This window comes from Hyperolius riggenbachi, chromosome 3 (assembly GCF_040937935.1).
Source record: "Hyperolius riggenbachi isolate aHypRig1 chromosome 3, aHypRig1.pri, whole genome shotgun sequence".
Taxonomy (NCBI): domain Eukaryota; kingdom Metazoa; phylum Chordata; class Amphibia; order Anura; family Hyperoliidae; genus Hyperolius; species Hyperolius riggenbachi.
Genome location: NC_090648.1, coordinates 182,155,369 through 182,178,667, shown reverse-complemented (window position 1 = coordinate 182,178,667; position 23,299 = coordinate 182,155,369). Strand labels below are relative to the sequence as shown.

The following is a 23,299-nucleotide window of genomic DNA, read 5'->3' as shown; positions in this document are numbered from 1 at the left end:
TAAGAGTACTTGTAAAAGGTACAAACCGGAACAAAGAACATCTATCAGGACCTAGGCAATGTAAGTGTGGGTACATGTAAGAATGATGTGCAGGTACTCTGCAGGGGAATGAGGAGATTGTAAACAGACAACACCTCTGTGTTCAATGTGCACAGCATTCTCAGTGGATTCCCTGCAGCTCTGTGGGGAGTGCATATGTAGAGTATAGTACTTCTGTGTAACAAAGTAAAGCTGAGACAGATGAAATTAAAGTTTTATACATACCTGGGGATTCCTCCAGCCGCCTTCAGGATAATCAGTCCCTCGCTGTCCTCCTCCGCCACCTGGATCTTCTGCTATGAGTCCAGGTACTTGAGTCAGTCAAGCGTAGTGCGCATGCACACACTCCGCCGCCAGGAGCATACTACACCTGTGCAGCACTATTGCGCAGGTGCAGAATGTTCCTGGCTGTGGGAGCGGCATGCGGCCGGACAGCGCCGACTGGCTGAATTACCAGGACTCATAGCAGAAGATCCGGGTGGTGGAGGACAGCGAGGGACTGATTAGCCTGAAGGGGGCTGGAGGAAGCCCCAGGTATGTATAAAACTTTACTTTTCATCCGTCTCAGGTACCCTTTAATTTGTAGTCACCAAACCAAATTTTAACAACATATCAAATGATTTGATTTCATCAGCAAAGGGAGTGCATACATTTGCATAAATCAGCATCAATGCAGAATTATTTCCATCTCATTGACCATCTCTATTAGTGACACGGCTACACATCACGGTTTATTCTTACAGCATAGATGTTATTTAGTATATATGAGATTCCTGTGTACACATCATATATACAGTCACAATCAGATATGTACCTTAAAAATACGGTGACTGCTTTATTGAAGCAGCACAAGTAACTAATTTTGATTGGTTTATTTCATTTTTGTAGACTAAGCACAGCTATTACTGTATATATACTGTATATATACATTATTTTTAATGACTATTATCTGAGAAATAGAACATTTTATCATATTTTATATTTTAATTACAGTTACAAATTCATTAGGAGTCGGAGTCGGTGCATTTTTTCCCGACTCCGACTCCAGGCACCCAAAATTGCCCGACTCCACGACTCCGACTCCACAGCCCTGCACTGCATGCAGTGCTGATGTGTTGGACCTCTGTTTTCTCCCAGTACTCCAGCCATTTCAGGTGTACAAAGGGTGTTGATGGGATTGTCCTAAATGCCTACATGAACACCAATCACAGTCCTGAAGAGCAATGTTACAATCAGGACCAGTGATAAGTGTGGCAAGAAGATGTAAAATAAGGATTCAATTACTATTAGCAAAGAAAGAAGGGATGTAAACACTGAGTATATTTGCAATTTTTAATACAGGAGACTATTTTACACTTGAGGTCTCCTTTAATCCTGTAATCACTAGGGCGAGCGGAAGATTCTTCTAATACGCAAAGTCCACTGACCTAGGAGGTCAAGTAGAGTTAAGGTGGCCATACACTTAGCGAGTTTCCTCATCGATATCTGGCAGATCTGATTGAAGCTACTAGAAATTGATGCCGTGGGCAGCCAAATGGATTGTCTGATTGATCTGTCCAGCAAAAAAGATCGAATTAATCAATAGTGCCAGATGGAAGGTATAGATTGGTTGCAGCAAATTGTTAGCCCATACCGTTGCACTACATTGTACAATGCAATTTTTAATAGAATTCATGCTGAAATCTATTGGTGAACCCAGGTGGTACAGAGGTAAATCCGTAGCACGCTTTTGTCCCCCGCATCGCTTGAGTACTGTCCTCTACACCTTTTTAGCTATTGAAAATCAAGGCCTAGTGTGTGGCATTAATAGATCCTTCTCAGATGAGATTTGATCTGACAGGCATCTATCTGATGGCAGAATCTGGTGGCCATTTATAAAAAAAAAAGTGTATTGTCACCTTTAGCGAATGAAAGCAACTAGCTGCTGATCAGTTAACAACCAATTGATTGGCAGATAGTGATTTTGATTTGCTAGCATGGCTTCCATTATCAGTCACTTGAGATTTTCAAATTATTTTTCTTATCCCCAGTGATAGCATATTGCTTATAGTTAAAAAAAATAAAATACTGCTATGTCTATTCAGACTGCAAGCACACATTGAACACTGGGCTGGGCACAATAAATACTTTACATATCTGTCTATTATAATGGATCATTAAAATGTTCCACTGTCTAAAGTTAATTATTTCTTAAGCCTGTCATATAATGCTCTTAAAAGTACTGTGACTTTAAAATGACATTATTACCATTCCAGTAAAACTCAGCACTAAAAATACCACTGTTTTCTAAATCTGCTCCAACCTGAATGTAAAATCTTGCAAAAGCGTGTTTATTTAAAACAGGACTTCCAGCTTTCATATAAAAGATGACATTTTAGCTGATAAATTCTGAGCTCTAAAATATGCCAGTCCAGATTATTGCCAAAGATTACATCGACCTACAATATCAGTTAACCACTTGCCGACCGCACACTCATAACGTGCGTCGGCAAAGTGGCAGCTGCAGGACCAGCGACGCAGTACTGCGTCGCCAGCTGCAGCCTAATTAATCAGGAAGCAGCCGCTCGTACGAGCGGCTGCTTCCTGTCAAATCACGGCGGGGGGCTCCGTGAATAGCCTGCGGGCCGCCGATGGCGGCTCGCAGGCTAGATGTAAACACAAGCGGAAATAATCCGCTTTGTTTACATTTGTACGGCGCTGCTGCGCAGCAGCGCCGTAAGGCAGATCGGCGATCCCCGGCCAATCAGCGGCCGGGGATCGCCGCCATGTGACAGGGGACGTCCTGTCACTGGCTGCACAGGACGGATAGCCGTCCTGTGCAGCCCCGATCAACGGGGGAGGCAGCAGGTAGGAGAGGGAGGGGGGAATTTCGCCGCGGAGGGGGGCTTTGAGGTGCCCCCCCCCCGCCACCCACAGCAGGCAGGAGAGATCAGACCCCCCCAGCACATCATCCCCATAGGGGGGAAAAAAGGGGGGCAATCTGATCTCCCTGCCTGCACCCTGATCTGTGCTGGGGGCTGCAGAGCCCACCCAGCACAGATCAATCAAACCAGCGCTGGTCCTTAAGGGGGGGGGGTAAAGGGTGGGTCCTCAAATTAAAGCTGCCATACAACCTAATCCAATCTTACTGCCTTCATATAGTAAGACAGTTTACCTGAACAGTCTGTTTATATGTATACTCTGTCTGTTGTGGTAAGATTAAATAGTGCATAGCAAACTACAGATAAGATGGCTCTTTAAAGTGGAGATATAGCAAGAGTCATATTTTACATGAATGGGTCACATGTCAGCATTCCCTTATGATATAAAGTAGTTCTCGGAACAAAAGCAGCTTTCTTGCCAAGCATCAAACAAGTTCAAGCATTCACTTCCTCTTGTGCCTAGGTGGAGGTGAAAGGTCAGAGGCAAGGGCATTGTGCGTTTCATATCTTTACAGGCTGTAGTCAAAACACAGCCTATTTAACATACCAAGGTTTATAACAACAAGGCACAAGCAAAGCCTGCATAAGTAAGAAGAAAATATGCATGCCCCAATGAGCATACACAAGTAGAAATTATACACAGAACAAACATTGAGACGCTGAGAAGAGTTTAACTAAGCTGATCTCTCATGTGTAGATTGAATGTCCTGCAGACTGTAATTCCACTTTACAGTATATGCCCTTTAATAAGAATGGCATAGCACCTTGGTCATAACTAGATTTTATAAATTCAGTTAACCCATTTGTCAGTACCTGACCAAATCAGCAATGGCTATAATCCGTGTATAACAGAGTGTGCCGAAGCATAGTCAAATCCTTTGTTTTGTAGATTTGATGTCCATTTTGTAGAGATCTACATTTCACTTGCTCGCATTATGAGTAGGAACTGTGCGACACAGGGACAAACTAACATAATATTCTTAATTTAAACCAACACAAGCTCACAGTCTGACAGAAATTAATCTCTGTTCTGACAAGTGACAAATTTAGCTAACTACAAACTCACAACATGAAAGTTATTTGTAGCTACGCCAAAGAACAACTATTGTTCCCAACCACAAGCCAGGATGGTCGTTAGTGCAATGCACACTGAAGCCACTTGTGGCCAAACTGTCACAAAACATAATTCAGCAAAAATAGTGGAGAGAATCCATATATGACCAAATACAGCAAGCCATCCAGAATTTTCATTTCTAAATGGAAAAGAACACCACTGTCCAGGGCCAAGTAATGTAGAATCTGAAAAAGACTAGTTTCCTATACCATTTAATTTGTTCCTTCTGAGAGCAGCATTATAATTGAGGAAGAGCAGATAGGTGGAAACACTGATTTAAAAAGGACTTCTAAGATTAATAAAACAGGAATAATACAAGGACTGAGATATAAAATACCAAATGCAAAAAGGACACTGCTACAATAATGGTTCATTGCAGTGTGGGCACAATACAAACAGTAAACTGGAAGAATATCCTGGAACCAGGATCTGTCCCCCGAGGCTAACTATTATAAACTTGCTTAGCCAGGCAACTGTGATGGTTTATGAAGACTGATCTGGAGGTAAATACAACTTAATACAACACTTTAACTGCTTGACTTGAAACAGAAAGTAAATAAAAGCAAGGCTTGTAAAGTAAGTCGGGACTTGTTCCCACTAGCAAAAAAAACAAAACAAAAGAAAAAAAAACTGACCGCTTCCACATCGGAGAAGCTGACAAATCATGAATATTCAAGAATCCTATGTTATTTATAGGATTTTTGAACACTTGTCAGTCTCCAGCGGATCCGTTTGATCCACTGCGTTAAGTAGAACGCAAATTGGGAACCTGCATGATAATGTGTGGAACGCAGATAGCGGATGCTGACGGAATCAATGCAAGCCTATAAGAACAGACAGTGTCTGATCTAAGTTGCCTTGTCACCGCGTACGCTGCTGCTCTACTCACCTGTCTATGTCTTCAGACACCTCAGGTCCTCCACCACTGCTGCTACGCTGCTCAGCTCCACTGCACAGGACACTCAACCAGCAAATAGATATGAGCCTGGGTAAAAGCAGGCTCCCATTGGATTGAAAAAGAACAATGAGAAGCCTGATTAGCAAAAGGGAGGATTCTCATTGGTTCACTGAATGGTGGACTAATGCAAATACTCATTGCAATCCAATGGGAGCCTCTTTCTTCTGTAACTTATCTATATACCGGCCAATTGTTCCATACAGCTGAGTTGAGCAACAGCAGCAGTGGCACAGGACTTGAATTGCAGTAGTGACCGCAGAATGGATGCACAAGGTTGTGTAGTGAGAGCATTGCAACGGACATGCGACAGGGCACATCGTATCTGCTCAGAATGTGCTGTAAACTCACCATTGTGCATCAAGTGTAGCGGGATCCCAACTTTAGCTTTTACTAAGTACTGTTTTGCTGGGAGGAATGTGAAAAGAACGCTAAGCAATGGGTCTGTCATGTCAGCCCAAGCAGAAATGCTGACAAACGTGTTTAATACAAATACGTTATTCTAATTAGATAAAATTTTAAACTACATCATATGTAAAACAAGTTATTAGATATGCTCAAAATAGTGTTCTTTGGGTCCTCATGGCAGGGATTTATTTCCTCACCCTCTATGTGAGGTATGTGCAAACTTGCTTAAATATGTAAACACTTTAGTCTGGTCTCTAGATCCTCCTCTCTTTAGACAGACCGGTAGCATCACTTGCTCCATATAGTAAAGTGTGCTTCTCCAGAGGATGTGTGCAGCAGAGTGCACCGCCTCTTCTTCAGGAAGGTTTAAGGTGAACACATATATTGCTGTATTCTGCATGGAAAACGTAGCAGTCCATGTGTCTTAGGCACTAGAACATGTAGCACACCTTGTGCTTTCTTCTTGCCTGTAGCTCTGTAGCTGAATAAAGCACTTGTACATTCCATATGTATTCAGTAGTATCTGTCTGGCTTTGGATTGTACTTCCTCCCATTTTGATGAAGAGCCAGGGCCTGAGGGAAAAAGAATACCATGAATTTAGGTTGACTATCACTATAACACAAGTGACCTAAGCCCGTTTGAAAACGGGCACTAGGTCTGTCATCACTGTGCACCCACACACCCGCCCGCCGCCGTGCGCACCCACTCGCCCTGCCCCAACAACTGTCAGTGCGTGACATGCGCAGTAGCGCAAAAGCACTGACACACGGACAGGATGCAGGGACACTTGCCAATTATTAGGTAGGATACCAGATACTGTAAACCTAGAAAACAAAGTCAAGGTTAGCTGTTCACTTTATTTATACCTACAGTACTATTTAAACACATACTTTAATAGCATCACACTGACAATCAAACACAAAACACTAAACAGAAAGGTTAAAGGATACCAGAGGTGAACATAAATACTGCTCTTTCACTTACCTGGGACTTGTTCCAGCTGCCCTAAGCTTGTAGGTCCTTTGCTGTCCTCTTCCTTGATTTGCTGCTCAGCCCAGTAAAGTAGCCACAAGTAGAACAAGCCTCCTTGGTAAGGAGCATTCTGTGCATGTGCACTATGTTAACCACTTCCCGACCGCCTAACGCACAGAGGCGGCCGGGAAGTGGATCCCGCAAGGACCAGCTCACCCACAGAGGCGGCGGTCCTTTTAGGGGCATGGGCGGAGCGATCGCGTCATCCGTGACGCGATCCTCCGCCGGCGCCTGACTCCGCTCACCCGCCGCAACATCCCGCCGGCCATACGGAAGCGCCGGCGGGATGTTAACCCCGCGATCGCCGCATACAAAGTGTATAATACACTTTGTAATGTTTACAAAGTGTATTATACAGGCTGCCTCCTGCCCTGGTGGTCCCAGTGTCCGAGGGACCACCAGGGCAGGCTGCCGCCACCCTAGTCTGCACCCAAGCACACTGATCTCCCCCCCCGCCCCCTGATTGCACACAGCACCCCTCAGACCCCCCCCCCCCCCGTGCCCACCCCCCAGACCCGTTTACACCCAATCACCCCCCTAATCACCCATCAATCACTCCCTGTCACTATCTGTCAACGCTATTTTTTTTTTTAACCCTAAACTGCCCCCTGGGGACTCCTGATCACCCCCCCACCCCTCAGATTCTCCCCACACACCCCCACACCCCTGTGTACTGTATACCTCTATCCCCCTGATCACCCGTCAATCATCCCGTCACTGCCACCCATCAATCAGCCCCTAACCTGCCCCTTGCGGGCAATCTGATCACCCACCCACACCATTAGATCGCATGCAGATCCGACGTCAGATCACCTCCCAAGTGCAGTGTTTACATCTGTTCTCTACCCTAAACACCCACTAATTACCCATCAATCACCCCCTATCACCACCTGTCACTGTTACCCATCAGATCAGACCCTAATCTGCCCCTTGCGGGCACCCAATCACCCGCCTACACGCTCAGATTGCCCTCAGACCCCCCCCCCTTATCAATTCGCCAGTGCATTAGTTACGTCTGTTCTTCCCTGTAATAACCCACTGATCACCTGTCAATCACCCATCAATCACCCCGTCACTGCCACCCATCAATCAGCCCCTAACCTGCCCCTTGCGGGCAATCTGATCACCCACACCAGTAGATCGCCCGCAGATCCGACATCAGATCACCTCCCAAGTGCATTGTTTACATCTGTTCTCTCCTCCAAACACCCACTAATTACCCATCAATCACCCCCTGTCACTGCTATCCATCAGATTAGACCCCTATCTGCCCCTAGGGCACTCAATCACCCGCCCACACCCTCAGAATGCCCTCAGACCCCAGCCCTGATCACCTCACCAGTGCATTGCTTGCATCTATTCCCCCTTCTAATCACACCTTGAGACACCCATCAATCACCTCCTGTCACCCCCTAGCACACCTACCCATCAGATCAGGCCCTAATTTGCCCCGTGTGGGCTCCTGACCACTCGGCCAAACCCTCAGATCCCCCTCAGACACCCTTCCGATCACCTCCCCAGTGCATTGATTGCATCTATTTTCCCCTCTAACCACCCCCTGAGACACCCATCAATCACCTCCTGTCACCCCCCTAGCACTCCTATCCATCAGATCAGGCCCAATACAACCTGTCATCTAAAAGGCCACCCTGCTTATGACCGGTTCCACAAAATTCGCCCCCTCATACACCACCTGTCATCAAAATTTGCAGATGCTTATACCCCTGAACAGTCATTTTGAGACATTTGGTTTCCAGACTACTCACGGTTTTGGGCCCGTAAAATGCCAGGGCGGTATAGGAACCCCACAAGTGACCCCATTTTAGAAAAAAAGACACCCCAATGTATTCTGTTAGGTGTATGACTAGTTCATAGAAGATTTTATTTTTTGTCAAAAGTTAAAGGAAATTGATTTTTATTGGTTTTTTTTTTCACAAAGTGTCATTTTCCGCTAACTTGTGACAAAAAATAAAATCTTCTATGAACTCACCGTACTACTAACGGAATACCTTGAAGTGTCTTCTTTCTAAAATGGGGTCATTTGTGGGGTTCCTATACTGTCCTGGCATTTTAGGGGCCCTAAACCGTGAGAAGTAGTCTTGAAACGAAATTTCTCAAAATGACCTGTGAAATCCTAAAGGTACTCATTGGACTTTGGGCCCCTTAGCGCAGTTAGGGTGCAAAAAAGTGCCACACGTGGTATCGCCGTACTCAGGAGAAGTAGTATAATGTGTTTTGGGGTGTATTTTTACACATACCCATGCTGAGTGGGAGAAAGATCTCTGTAAATGGACAATTGTGTGTAAAAAATTTTTTAAAAATTGTCATTTATACCCATTACTGCATATACCTACCAACCTGTTGTTCACAGTGCACCCACCTACCTACGTGAGTTGAGCGCACGCAGTGTCACTGTGCCTGTCCACTACTTGTCTGTGTGTGACAGGTGCACATTGTAATACCCATCACTGCATACACTGTACCTACCTGTTGTGTTCAGTGCACCCAACTACCTACTTGAGTGCACACAGTGCGATATACCACTCCGTGCATACCTGTTAACTGCACCTGTGTGACTGCACATTGTATTAGTCAAGTCAGTGCATACCTTTCACTTCATTCCCCCCCCCATATGGACAAAACAAAAGGCAGAGGCAGGCAACCTGGCAGGTCTGTTTGAGGTCGCGCTGTTGTTATTTAGTGCGGCCCTAGACCAAAGTACAGTGTTCAGAAGATAGCACGTGCCATCAACCCCCAATATTGTCAGGACGTAGTGGACTATTCAGCACAGACCATCTTTCTCAGCTTCCGCACGGAAGCGTGACATATCTTCCTCCTCCTACTCGGATTCTGGCACCCCACTTAACACTCAGTCGGCCGCCACCACTAAAGTGCAATCACTCCAGGGTTCAGCGGTGTGGAAATTTTTTTTGTGCATCTTCCTCAGATGAGAGCAATGCCATCTGTACTCTCTGCCACCAAAAATTGAGCCGTGGAAAGACCAAGACCCGTGTAGGGACAACTACCTTACGAAGACACATGATTACAAAGCACAATCTGCAATGGGATGACCACCTGAGGAAAAGCAGCACACAAAAGCAAAGCCACACGCCGCAATGGAAGATACCAGGCCGCAATTTTTTCTCAAAAAAGGCGATACCTAAACTGTACCGTGATGTTGAAAGGCAAGTGGTGACATCTCTGCCACACAGCGTTGGGTCAAGGATCCATCTGACCGTGGATGCCTGGTCTGCAAAGCACGCTCAGGCCTGCCAAAGACTAAGTCAGTCCCCACACACAGCATCTCTGCCTGCATGCCGTGCGACTGCCTGCCCCAAGACTAAGTCAGTCCCCACACAGCATCTCTGCCCACAGGCCAGTTGACTGCCTTCTCCGCCACCACCAACACGGTCCAGGACTCCAGGCGGATTCCTGAATTTTTAAGGCCGCTGCTAGCAGCCGCTATAATAATTTTTCTGGTGCGTGTACATGCCTGCCTAATTTTTCTGGCTGCACTGCAGCTGCAACAACAAAACAAAAGGCATGTACATGTGCCCATTCCCCTTCGTGACCATTACCTTGCCGCGGTGAATGGGCTTGCGTATCACAATGAAGCAATGACCGCCGGCTATATGAATGTGTCGGGGAGGGGGGCACACCTACGGTAATAAGATCATTGCTTCATTGTGGACAGACCAAATTTGATCAGCTGAACAGTCACTGTTCTGTCATTCAGCTACCTCAGCCCGGCGACCATATGGGCTTTAAAAAAAACCGCCACGGCCTGCACTCTCGCCATGGTGCGCACTAGTCCAACATGGCAGTCACTACACAAACAGCTGTTTGCGGTGCGTTACACGGTGAGTTTGGTGTGTCAGCGTGAAGCAGTACTCCAATTACACTCCATGATTGTTGTATACACATGCAAGATGTTTTAAAGCACTTTAGGCCTGCAATTTAGCATTCAATGTGATTTCTGCCCTTAAACCGCTGCTTTGTGTCAAATCCAGATTTTTCCCCGGGACTTTTGGCATCTATCCCACTCCACCATGCCCCCCTCCAGTTGTTAGACCCCTTGAAACATCTTTTCCATCACTTTTGTGGCCAGCATAAGTGTTTCTAGGTTTTAAAGTTCGCCTCCGCAAGTCTATTGCGGTTCGCGAAAGTTTGCGCGAAATGAACTTTCGCGGAAGTTCGCGAACCGAAAATCGGAGGTTTGAGCCATCTCTAATAATCACACATTTTATTTGGCTATTTATCCCGGTTATTGCAACATTTAAATTATGTCTCTAGTACAATGTATGGTGACAATATTTTATTTGGAAATAAAGGTGCATTTTTTCTGTTCTGTCTCAGTTCATACTATATATTATTAAATAAAAAAAAAAAAAAAAAAAAAAACCTTATTTGAAAAGAATAACAGTAAGATACCCTCATGACAAAAAAAAAAAAAAAAAGGTCTAGTCCCTAAGGTAACCATCTATGTATTTTTTTTTGGAATGTCACTTTTTTTTGTACCTATATGTGTTAAGGTGAGTGTGGGGGGGGGGGGGGGGTAAGGGGTTAATTAATGGGGTATTTTCCGTTATTTTTATTTAATGTAATGTATGTACAGCATAATTCCTAGTACTCGACACTGGCAGGGATCGCCTGATGCCGGATACATGTGCAACAGGCAAAATAAAGCACACACACCCCCCCCCCCCCCCTGCAAATACTCATGTCTGGCAGTCTCCCCATACCTCTTCGCAAGCTCCTAAAAGCTTTCTGACGTCCTCCGTGCACGTAAGTTGGTAAGTCACATGACCCGCATCAGCAAAAGCCACTAGGAGCCCACAGGGATGTACAGGGAGACTGCCATACATCGTTGGAGGTGTGGCAAGTACGTAAAATGCCCCCAAAACACCTCAAACGCAGCAACACTATAGTCCCCATTATCCTTCAGGCATGTCGGGTAGTTGAGACATCCAGATAACTGGGAGACTGCAGTAGTCTGTATTTTTACTATTTGGCCACTAGATGTCACCCCACTTTATTCCTGTGTATTGTGAACAGTACACAGGAAATAATATGTATACATTTTCACTTTGTCAATGACACCCGACATCTCATTGATTACAGGCACTTTGATTGGCTTTGGGAACACCTGTTCCCATTCACCAATTAGAGTGCGCACGTGGCAGGATATCTGCTCCCCTGAGGCTCAAGGCGTGTAGATATACTGTACTGAAATTGAAAGGTGGTTAACCTCCCCAGCGTTCAATTTCCCCAGGATTTCTGTGCAAACAGTGATAAAATTTATTTTTAAAACTTTTTTTTCCCTGTAACTTGCCAAAATGTGTCAAGCAAGGGTCTAGTATACAGTGCAGGAGAGTATTGATGTGTATGCATGTTTATACTGTTCACAGAATGTTTTTTTGAACGGACATTTCTGTCCATAACGCTGGGGAGGTTAAAAAACAGAATTCAAAGAGCTGTGTTAAAGGACAAACAGAATTCAGATATATATTCATCAAAATTGCATGAAAGACTACCATGATTAGAATTTAGGCCCTGTCATGTTATAGCAACTTCACTGTATTTGTTCTCCCAAATTTTCAACTTACTTAGTTGTAAATGGATTATGGCAGCAGATTTTCCTGTAGTCAGTGACCAGATGTTAAGGTTTTCTACGGAGTGAACATCCTCTATTTTCATCAAGTCGTCTTTTATTTGATCCACATTCAGGTGTTTCGGTACTCCTGAAATAAAACCGATTGCACAAGATGATATACTCATGCCTACACATTTCCCTCCAGCAGTGCAGACTAGTTTTATAACAATTTCATCACAAGCCGACACTCCCTATAGACTAATTTGCCAATAAACAAGCCTCAGCAAGATTGATATTGCAAAGATCACTCATAGAATGTATTAAATCAATATATAAATAACCTAAACCAAGGCCTGGATCAATAATGCAATGAACTCGTATTACTGTTTTACCTTTTAATCTAAAATACATACTTATGTATGCAAACATTTACATAATAAGGAAGAAGCAGCCTATACACCCTACTCAGTGTCTGCAGATGTTATAGGCACTAAAACAGAAATATGGAAATAGGATTAGTTTATTTAAACCTGCAGTGTGGATAACTTCAAACTATATTATCTCCATAGTTCCAGTGTCTAAAAATGCCTTCTGAAAGTATACTTCTCATATAGTGACTGCATTCCTCAGCCTGTCTCATTTCCAGCCAAAGGGGCGATACAGAACCAAAGCCTGACATCAGGCAGGGAAACTCAGAGGGTGTGCCTCATACCAACCACATTACTTGCTAAGCAGAGATCTGAGGGGCACTAAACAGTCTAGGCAGCTTTTGGGACCGAAATATATAACAAAGGACTTGCTTCATCATAGCACTGCAGTGCTACTGCTTACCAGTGTGAAGACTTCAAAATGGGCCTGAACTCTTGCACAGGACAAAAGGAAAACAGAGAAATGCACCCTGTATATATTTAGAGAGTTAGCCTGTCTAATTCCCCCTGATCTGAGACAAAGAACAAGTTGTAATTTGATCCTTCAGCTGTGTCAGCTGATTGCCACGGCAGAGAGCTCATTTGTAAACACAGGATGTTAAAGGGGAACTGAAGTAAGAGGTATACGGAGGCTGCCATATTTATTTCCTTTTAATCAATACCAGTTGCCTGGCAGCCCTGCTGCTCCTCTGCCTCTAATACTATTAGCCATAGCCCCTGAACAAGCATGCAGCAGATCAGGTGTTTCAGACTTTAAAGTCAGATCTGACAAGACAAGCTGCATGCTTGTTTCTGGTGTTATTCAGATACTACTGCAGAGAAATAGACCAGCAGGGCTGCCAGGCAACTGGTATTGATTAAAAGGAAATAAATATGGCAGCCTCCATATACCTCTTACTTCAGTTCCCCTTTAACAACAAGTCTGCTTCCATGAAAGCAGGAAGTAGATAAACTGCAGATTTATTGCAGGATTTGTATCAGTTGTTACATAGTTAGCTTGGCTGAAAAAAGACATTATTCCATCAAGTTCAACCTGAAAAAAAATTAAATAAAAAATACAATAAACACTACCCTGAACCTGCACACATTCCAGTTGATCCAGGGTAAGGCAATAAAAACCTTACAAGGCCTGGGCCATTTAGCCTTAAAAATGGACTCCAGATGGCAGTCAGATTAAAAAATAAATAAATAAATAAAAAAATAAAAAAAAAATCACTGGATCAACTCTTCCGGGAATTACCTAAAAATTATAGCCGTGGATGCCCTTCAAAGCAAGGAAAGCATCCAAGCCCTCTTTAAATGCAGATAAAGAGCTCTATTCATAAAACATTTGCGGTAGAAAAAAAAAAAAATCTTGGAGGGAAAACACTGCATCGGTATTTTAGACTTCGGTCGGGGAATTCCCGCACTAAGGCTGCTTTCACAGTGGGACGTTACAGGCGCACGTTAGAGCAGCCTGTAACGCAGCCCAACTCACAGTAATGAAAAATCAACTCAGTGCACAGTTCCCACGTTGCGTTACAGTGTAACACTGCACGTTCAATGAAAGTGCAGCATGCTGTGCGCTATACGCAGTTTTAGCCGCGTTAGACTGTTTGCACATGCTCAGTAATTTTTTTTGTTTTTTTTCAGTGCAGGAGAGGAGGAGGGGAGAGTCCACTATTGTGTTAATATTCACTGCACTGCAGGGTTTACTTCGGAGCGGCTGCTTATTGGCTGGCGGGACCACGTGATGCGGAGTGTTCCGATCACGTGGTCTCCACAGTCTTTTGCCGCATGCACTGTTTTCGTCCAATAGTATGCGTCAAAAAGTACGCATCACGGACGCATCAAGAGACGCATAACGCGGCTCTAACGTCTAACTTCAAAGCTCACATGCGTTGTGTTAGGGGCACGTTATGCGACCTTAATGTCGCATCTAACACAACGTCTTAGTGGGAAAGAGCCCTGAAGGTGCTGGCTGAGTTGATACATTTTCTCTGAGCAGAGACAGAGTTACTATAAAGGAGGCAGCCCCAACTTCCCTTCAGATGTGCATTTTTTTTTTTAAACTGCCTCTCCTTGCCCTGAATCTGTCTATTAGTCTTTCTAAACAATCTATTTAATTGCCACAGCTTAGAAGAACGTCAAGAAATGTTACACATGCAGGCTTTGTGATGCGAAATTTATCTGAAAACAGGTACCCAAGGGGTTAAAAAAAAAAAACACAGCCTGGGTATTCTGGGATGCCTTTTTTGTTCTGCTCTCACTGCTGCTGCCTGGGAGGTCTGTCTCCATTAGCGTGCCCATTATCTCTGGCTTATCTCCCTTTCTCAATAGTCGGTATTCTCCGTTCCCATTCCGCTTGCTCTAATCTTTATGAATTGACATGTGTTGTGATAATCACCGCATAAGGCTGTAATTTCCCGCACTGCTCAGGAATGTCAGCTTTTCATGCGGAAACAGCTTTTCTGAATGGACACTTTGCTAAATGGTCAGTAAAGTCAGCTATTTTCAACATTACCGCATGCGGGAATGCTTTATGAATAGAGGACATAGAGTTTGCCGTAACTACTTCTTGAGGTAACATATTGCAGATTTTAACCACCTTCACTTCACTGTAAGGGACCCCTTTCTAAATAGATGGCAAAAACAATGAAATGTTTTTGCTTAAAGGTTATTATGCTGTTGCTCATTTTTTGAGCAGCGAGGAAGTTCTGAGTTCAGTTCCGCTTTGGTAGGATCAACACAACCTAAGCATTACAAATTTAGATCACTCATTACCTTTTTAAATTGCAGCCAGACAAGTAAGGCGAGGGAGGAAAAGCATCAATAATTGTACAGCATCGTCAGAGCTAAAAATAGAGCATAATTATAAGCTCTTCGTTCTCATTTATCCAGGTCCTTGTATAGCCAAAGAAATAAAAAAAGGAGTTACAAATAGACACCCTTTTGTTATTCTAGAAGATGTTCTATCAGTCTCACAGAGTATCTTCTTCAGTCTATCAATGGTTGAGGCGATTCCCAAGCAATGTGCAGACAGCTTCAATACTGCCACTTCCTGCCAAGTTGCTTAAATCTAAACTGACATGCAAGCATACTGAACTCTCACTATCTTTAGAAAAGATCCTGTAAACTGACTTTTCGGGCCAGTTCCAATTATAAAATACAAAGCATGTAGGAAAATGTAATGCGTTTCTGTATGAGTTTGGGCTTTCAGACCCAAATTTCACTGAACAGCAAATCACACAAGAACTAGACAAAAATAAATCATGCAATGCATTTAAAAACGCAAGTGCAAACACAAGGTGCAGCATAATGCTAAAATGGGCTTCTTATGGCAAATCGCATGCCTACATGGCTTTTCAAGTATGTACACACAAGAGCTTAAAAATGCATATTAAAGTGAACCAGAGACAAAGCACCATCATGTATTTTACCATATAGATCAGTGGGAACTTTAGAGAAAACACCCTCTCTGCTCTCTGTTTCATCCTTCACTGCTCGGCCTGCTCACTACCAGCCCTGATAAAATCCTGGACTGAGCATTCAGTCTGGCTTTGCTCAGGAATCATTATAGCAGAGTCTGTCTTCTCAAGCTCAAGCCTGTCCCCTTTTGGCTTTGCTTTCCTGTTCTGTATATTTGCAGCATCACAGAGAGCTGTGATGAAATGGGAGGAGCTGCTAATGTAATGTATTGACTTTTTTTTTTTTAATCTATATTTGTTAGTCATAAGAGGTTTTTAGAAATGGTGATTTCATTTTGCACACAGCCCACTAAATAATATGCTTTTCTGAAGAACTGCGTTTTGAATGGAGTTTTAGTAAAATAAACACCCCAAAAAAAAATGGCACACCAGAGCGGCAAAAATACCAGGTATAGTATTTATTTTGTAAAATCCATTAGGGGGATATGTTTTGTTTTGTGCCAAAGCGTTAATCTCTGGTTTCCTTTACCGCTCCTGGCGGCATGCAGTTTCTGAGGCTGGGTCCGCTGGAGGTATTTTTTTGAATTAAATTTGTTGTATCCGTTGTAGCTAGCACTAGGCTAGCTACCACTGTTCCCCAAGTCCCCCCACACCCTTCTGATCCCCCCGATCGCCGCCGCTATACTTATACCTAGCCGCGATCCCGCGAGAGCCGCAGCCTCCCCAATGTGCTTCAGTCGTCGCTATGGCGATGATCAGACATGACGTCATTGACGCCATGTGCAATCCCGATCCTCCCCATAGCGAAGCCTGGCGTTGATTGGAGAGGCTGCACCATCGCGGGATCCCTGAGGGGTACGTATAACGGCAATCGGTAGAGAGCGGAGGGACTTGGGGGCAATAGTAGCTAGTAAACTGCTAGTTACAACGGATAAAACAATTTTTATTACAAAAAAAAAAAAAAAAACAAAAAAAAAACAAAAAAAAAGACCCTCCCGGGGCAGAGAAATCCTCTGCGGCGGTTACCCCGAGAGTAGGTCGGGGTTACCCCCAGGAGGGTTAAGAGGTAGCGTATTAAGTGGGAAAGACAAACTTACTTGTGGTAACGTCTTTTCCAGGAGTCGGAAGGACAGCAACCCTGAGACTTGTCTCCTTCCATTTTAGATTGGACAGGACGCTAGTTAAAAAATTAACATAATGAGATTAGGCAGGAACAGGCAGCATATATAAGACAGCATTCCCTTACCCTCCTCAGTAATAAAAAAGACTCCACACAGAATGATGCTTCAACAAATTTCTTTTATTCGGGTGGGTAGCAAGGGTGCTGTCCTTCCGACTCCTGGAAAAGACGTTACCACAAGTAAGTTTGTCTTTCCAGGACGTCTCAGGACAGCAACCCTGAGAAGATAAACAAGAAACTTTATTAGGGAGGGATAACAGCCTGCAACACACGTCTACCAAAACATAAATCAGAATTGGATGATAAGTCCAGTCTATAATGTTTAACGAACGTATTGTGGCTTGACCAGGTAGCCGCTTTACATATCTGCTCTATAGTAGCTCCTGCCCTCTCTGCCCATGATGTTGACACAGCTCTAGTTGAATGTGCTTTCACTGGTCCAGATAATTGCTTTCCCTGTTGGATATAGGATAATGCAATGGCCTGTCTGATCCATCTTGCTATGGATGATTTAGAGGCCTGTCTGCCACGGCCTTTACCAGCAAAGAAAATCAACAAAGCGTTGGATTTCCTCCAAGATTTAGATTGTTGAATGTACTGTATTAAACACCTCCTCACATCGAGACAGTGCATCTTTTCCTCTTTCTGATTTGATGGGTTACTACAGAAGGTTGGTAATAGGATCTCCTGAGATGTATGAAATTTGGATACAATCTTGGGTAGAAAAGAGATATCTAGGCGAAGAGTTACTCTGTCTTCTGAAATGGTACAGTATGGTTCATTGACTGATAACGCCTGTAATTCTCCCACTCTTCGTGCAGAAGTTATGGCTAGAAGAAAAGCCATTTTCAAGGTGAGATGTTTCTCTGAGATTTCCGAGATTGGTTCGAAAGGAGCTTCACATAGAGCCTGCAATACTGTGTTCAAGTCCCAAGTAGGTACTTTTATCTGTACTGCAGGTCTTAGTCTTTTTAGTGCCCTAAAAAAAACGGACAACGTATTCCTCCTCCGCCAATCTTCTCTCTAAGAAAACACTCAATGCCGCGGTCTGAACCTTCAGAGTACTAGAGCTCAGGCCTTTTTGGAATCCCTCCTGCAAGAACTCCAGCACTGAAGAAGAGAGGACTGGATCTTTAGATGTAGATGTACACCAGTTGCTATAGGTATTCCATGCTTTAGCGTAAATCTGTCTTGTCACTTTCTTCCTGCTCTGGATAAGTGTCTCCGACAACCTGTTAGAGAATCCTTTCCTCTTTAATAGTTGCCACTCAGGCTCCAGGCAGAAAGGTGAAGGATTCCTGGATTGTGATGCAGAACCGGACCCTGGCTCAACAAGTCCGGTCGATCCGGCAGGATCAGGTGATCTGAGGCTAAACTTTGTAGCAGAGCAAACCAGGATCTCTTGGGCCAGAATGGTACTACCAAGATTGCTTGGGCCTGGTCTCGTTGAATCTTGCTCAGTACCTTTGAAATCAGTCCCAAGGGAGGAAAAAGGTAAAGATGATGCTTGTTCCAATTGACTGAAAAGGCGTCCAGGACCCAGGGATTGTCCTGTGGACACAGGGAGGCAAATCGAGGACATTTGGCATTGTTCCTTCTTGCGAACATGTCCACCTCTGGTGTTCCCCATCGCTGAGAGATCTGCCTGAATACTTGGTCGTTTAGAGACCATTCGTCTTGATAGATCATCTTTCGGCTTAGATAATCTGCAACGCAATTTAGAGCCCCCTTCAGATGAACCGCTTTCAAGGACTTTAAATTCTTTTCCGCCCAGCAAAGAATCTTCGAGGTTAGACTCCACAAAGATCTGCTCCTTGTCCCCCCTTGACGGTTGAGGTAGGCCACTACCGTGTTGTTGTCTGTCCTGATTACAACATGATGTTGATGTATAAGTAGGGAGAAGGTCTGAAGAGCTTCCCAAACAGCCCGTAGTTCTCTGTAGTTCGATGATCTGCTCTGAATTAGTGTAGACCAATGACCCTGAGCCGGTAGTTGCTCCAGATAAGCTCCCCATCCCCAGGAACTCGCGTCTGTTGTGATCAGAGACTGCTGAGGGAATTCCCAGAGATTCCCTGCATTCAGATGTTCCTGATCTGACCACCAGTCTAGAGACTGTTTCACTCTCCAGGGAATTGTCATTCTCTTGTCCAAAGACTTCAGGCTTCTGTCCCATTTCGATAGTATCCAGTTCTGTAAGGTTCTGGAATGCAACTGACCCCATTGTATCGCTGGGAAGGATGCTGTCATGGTACCCAATACAGCCATAGCCTTTCTCAGAGTGATGGAGACTGAACTCTGAAAAGAAAGAACAGAATTTAACATCAGCGAGGATTTCCGTGATGGTAGATACAGTCTTTTACTGACAGAACATATATCAAACCCCAAGAATTCCATGTATTGTCTGGGTAGTAGGGATGACTTCTCCCAATTAATCAACCACCCCAAACTGATAAGGAAGTCAATAGTTAACTCCACCTGGAGATTTACTGAATCAAAAGATGGACCCCAGATAAGTAAGTCATCCAAATAAGCAATCACTTGCACAGATCTAAGCCTAAGCACTGCCAAGACTTCTGCCATAACTTTCGTAAAGAGCCAAGGAGCAGATGAAATACCAAAAGGGAGAGAATTAAATTGAAAATGTCTTACCTCTCCTTGAAACACCACTGCAAACCTCAGGTAGCACTGGGATTCTAGATGGATAGGCAGATGGAGATAGGCGTCTTTTAGATCCAGGGATGCTAGAAAGCAATTTTCCTGCAGAAGATTTATGACTGAGCGGATGTTGTCCATCCGGAATTTTCTGTATCGGACTGCTTTGTTTAAATGTTTCAAGTTGAGGATGAATCGATAACTTCCTTGTGGCTTCTTTACTAGGAACACCGGGGAGTAAAAACCTTGACCCTCCTGACATTTGGGAACCTGTCGGATGACCCTCTTGGATAACAGTGATCCTACCTCTGTCTGTAGGACCTGATTTTGAACCTGATCTCTTGGAGGGGGAGTTACGAAAAATTGGCTTGGTGGAGGGTATGAAAACTCTATCTTGTACCCCTGGAGAATGATGTTTAATAGCCATCTGTTGTGAAAAAGTTCCTGCCAGTGTTCGAAAAAGTGAGATACCCTGCCTCCCACCGGAATCCTGGCGTCATTGTTTAGGCTGTTGGTTGGCCGGGGTATAGGGTATGCCGGGCTTTGCACGGTGAGATCTATTGGGGGGCCATCTCCTTCTGGGAGCTGATCTATTCTCTGTCTCCGTTTTGCCCTGGTCACGAAAGGAACGGTTTGCCCGAAAGTTACGTCTTCTAACGGGAAAGTTCTTTTTCCTGTCTGAGGATCTTTCTAAAATCTCGTCTAGCTTAGAACCAAAGAGCAGGTTGCCCTCACAGGGAACTCCACATAGCTTAGATTTTGATGATGTGTCTCCCTGCCAGGTTTTGACCCAAATGCCTCGTCTGGCTGTGTTCACTAAAGCAGAAGCTCTGGCAGTAAGGCGGACTGAATCGTCTGCTGCATCAGTTAGGTAGTTAGTGGCATGCAGAATCTTAGGAAAGGAGTTAAGGATCTCTTCCCTAGGGGTTCCAGTAGCGATCTGGGTCTGTAATTCAGTCAACCAGATCTTTAAAGATCTAGAAACTGCAGTGGAGGCTACAGATGGTTTGAAATTCAAAGTGACCGCTTCCCACCCCCGTCTTAAAATGTTGTCCATTTTCTTATCTATGGGATCTCTCAGGTTGCCAAAATCTTCAAACTGAAGCTCAGACCTTCTAGAGACTCTGGACAAGGCTGGATCTAGTTTTGGAGAGTGACCCCAGAATTTCTGATCTTCCGGGCTATAGGGATATCTTTTTGCCAGGGATTTAGGCCAAAAAGCCCTCTTTTCCGGATTATCCCACTCTTTCTTTATAATGTCTTTTAGACTGGAATGAACAGGGATAAAAGGTGACTGTGTATCTGAAAGACTTTCATACATCTGGTCTAGAGGTGACAAAGACTTTTGTTCTTTAGTAATACCCATTGCACAATGCATTGCTTCAATTAGTTCTTTCATAAAGTCAGTGGAAAAAGCAAACTTTAATGGTTTTACATTTTTACTCTCGGATGCATCAATTTCTGATTGGGGTAATTCTTCAAGGGAGGAAATGTCTATTTCACCTTCTGACCCCTCTGACCTTTCTGAGTCTATCTCAATCCTCCTTCTCTTAGGTGGTCTGATAGGGGACTGGGAAGTACCAGCAATAGGGGCATCGGAAGGTAGAGTAACAGGAGGTGTACTCGGGGGCACATCAGGATTTATGGCTGATCTCTTAATCTCCTGAATAGCTGATGACATCTCTGATCTCATCCAACCCATAAGGTCTTTTAACAGAGTGGGTGACTCGTCCTTAACCACCTTTTCCGTGCAAGACTGACACAGATGCTTAGCTGAGTCCGGCATACGAGTATTACATACTGCACACTTCTTTGACTTAGGTACAGACTTAGTTTCAGAAGTAGTCATTTTATCAGGCTTATCAGTTTTATCAGACTTGGTAGGCCTATCCTGTTTGTGCCTTGAATCCGACTTTACATTCTTTGGCTGAAAAACACAGACAAAGGAAATAGCTAAAGCCTGAACCTCCCTCAAACAATGAATATACACACAATTCAGGTATTAAGTCAAATAACCAATGTGACACATACCAGAGAGGGAGTGGAGCTTGTCTCCTCAGAGCCCTGGGAGCAAGAGCCTGCGGGTGTTTCCATGGTCAGCCTAATAGAAAAAATGACCATGATGCCATCTTAAATAGCACTCTGTGGTGCTCCGCCCAAACTCAGGTTATGCACCTGAGGTCTTTTACCTGATCCGCGCCGTTTCCGCCTCGATTCGGAGCCCTAGCTCTATAGCGGTGAATGGCCGCTGCAGCGCACGCCAGGCTGACTTCCTCCTTCCTCTCAGCCGATCACATGACTCCGTCAAGTGATGCGTGCGTCCTTCCGGCGGAAGTCCGTCTACGGAAGACCTCCAGTCTTCAGCGCGTCTGCGCACAATGCAGGGAGAGGCAGATGCGTGCGGCCAGCGTCCGCGCATGGCTCCAACTGACCAGCGCAAGTCGGAAAGCGTGGCAGCCGCGGCTCCTGAAGTTCCCTCATGGGTAGCCAGCCCCTCCAGCGAACCAGCATCCTGCTGGACAGGAAAACAACTGAGGAGGGTAAGGGAATGCTGTCTTATATATGCTGCCTGTTCCTGCCTAATCTCATTATGTTAATTTTTTAACTAGCGTCCTGTCCAATCTAAAATGGAAGGAGACAAGTCTCAGGGTTGCTGTCCTGAGACGTCCTGGAAAAGACCTTTATGCTTACATTTCTCACAGATTTCTTGCTGCTCCAGGGTGTGAAAGGGTCTATGGGGTTGGTGCAGAAAAGGCCGTTAACATTGCACACCACATGGCAAAGTTACCGGCTTGTAAAGAACCTAGTAACGCTCGTTGTGCCGATAGTGTTAACAGCGATATCATAGCAACGTGTGTAAACAGTGTACATGCAGAATAGTGTAGTGTAGCGTGGCCGCAATAGCGGCATAGGGGGCGATATACAGGCTGGGAACGCGAACAATCACTCGCGTTCCCAAGCCTGTCGGCCGGTGACGGCCAAACCGGAAGTGTTCGCCGGCGGGTCCTGGACCATCGGAGCGTGGCTGCGAGGGCACCGATCGGCTGCAGGGGGCTGAGGGAAGCCCCAGGTGAGTTAATCTTTTTTTTTGTTGACTTTAGGTTCACTTTAATAAAGTCCTAATCAGAATCAGTAGCATTCCAGTATACTTTTTCCCATTAGGAATATGGATTTATTTAAAATTCCACAACTTCTAATGTACACATCAGTATAATAAATAAGCATCATAGGCATTCAGAAACAGTCCATAAAAAGAAATAGGGGTGAACAGCAGCTGCAGAAGGAATAGAATTGTTGGATTCTATGAACAGATATTTCAGTGCTGTTGTAAGTGGGGAATGTGCCTGCGTGCCTGAAAAAAAATTTATGACCTCTCTAGGCAGCAGATCCCTCAGTAGCCAAAAAGGAGTGCTAAACATTGGCATTGCATGCCTCTCATTTCTCTTTATTCCTCTCTGCTGTAATCTATGCTAATTTGATTAGAGAAAAATTTGTCTCTGTCGAATTTGCCCATAATCTCCTGATGTATGGGTATCTTTAGACCCAGCTTAGAACTCACCAAGACCCAG

General features: G+C 44.5%; 1 protein-coding gene across 1 annotated transcript in view; it reads right to left on the bottom strand.

The window, feature by feature from the left end:
- Window positions 1-5,597: 5,597 nt before the first annotated feature.
- The window catches only part of SLC30A4 (solute carrier family 30 member 4), a 34,103-nt gene continuing 16,401 nt past the window's right edge, over window positions 5,598-23,299 (bottom strand). The window contains exons 6-7 of the mRNA XM_068275398.1: window positions 12,077-12,211; window positions 5,598-6,010 (exon numbers count right to left, since the gene is read on the bottom strand). Of these exons, the coding sequence (XP_068131499.1) occupies window positions 5,862-6,010; window positions 12,077-12,211 (284 nt within the window). The 3' untranslated portion in view covers window positions 5,598-5,861. The remainder of the gene's footprint in view (window positions 6,011-12,076; window positions 12,212-23,299) is intronic.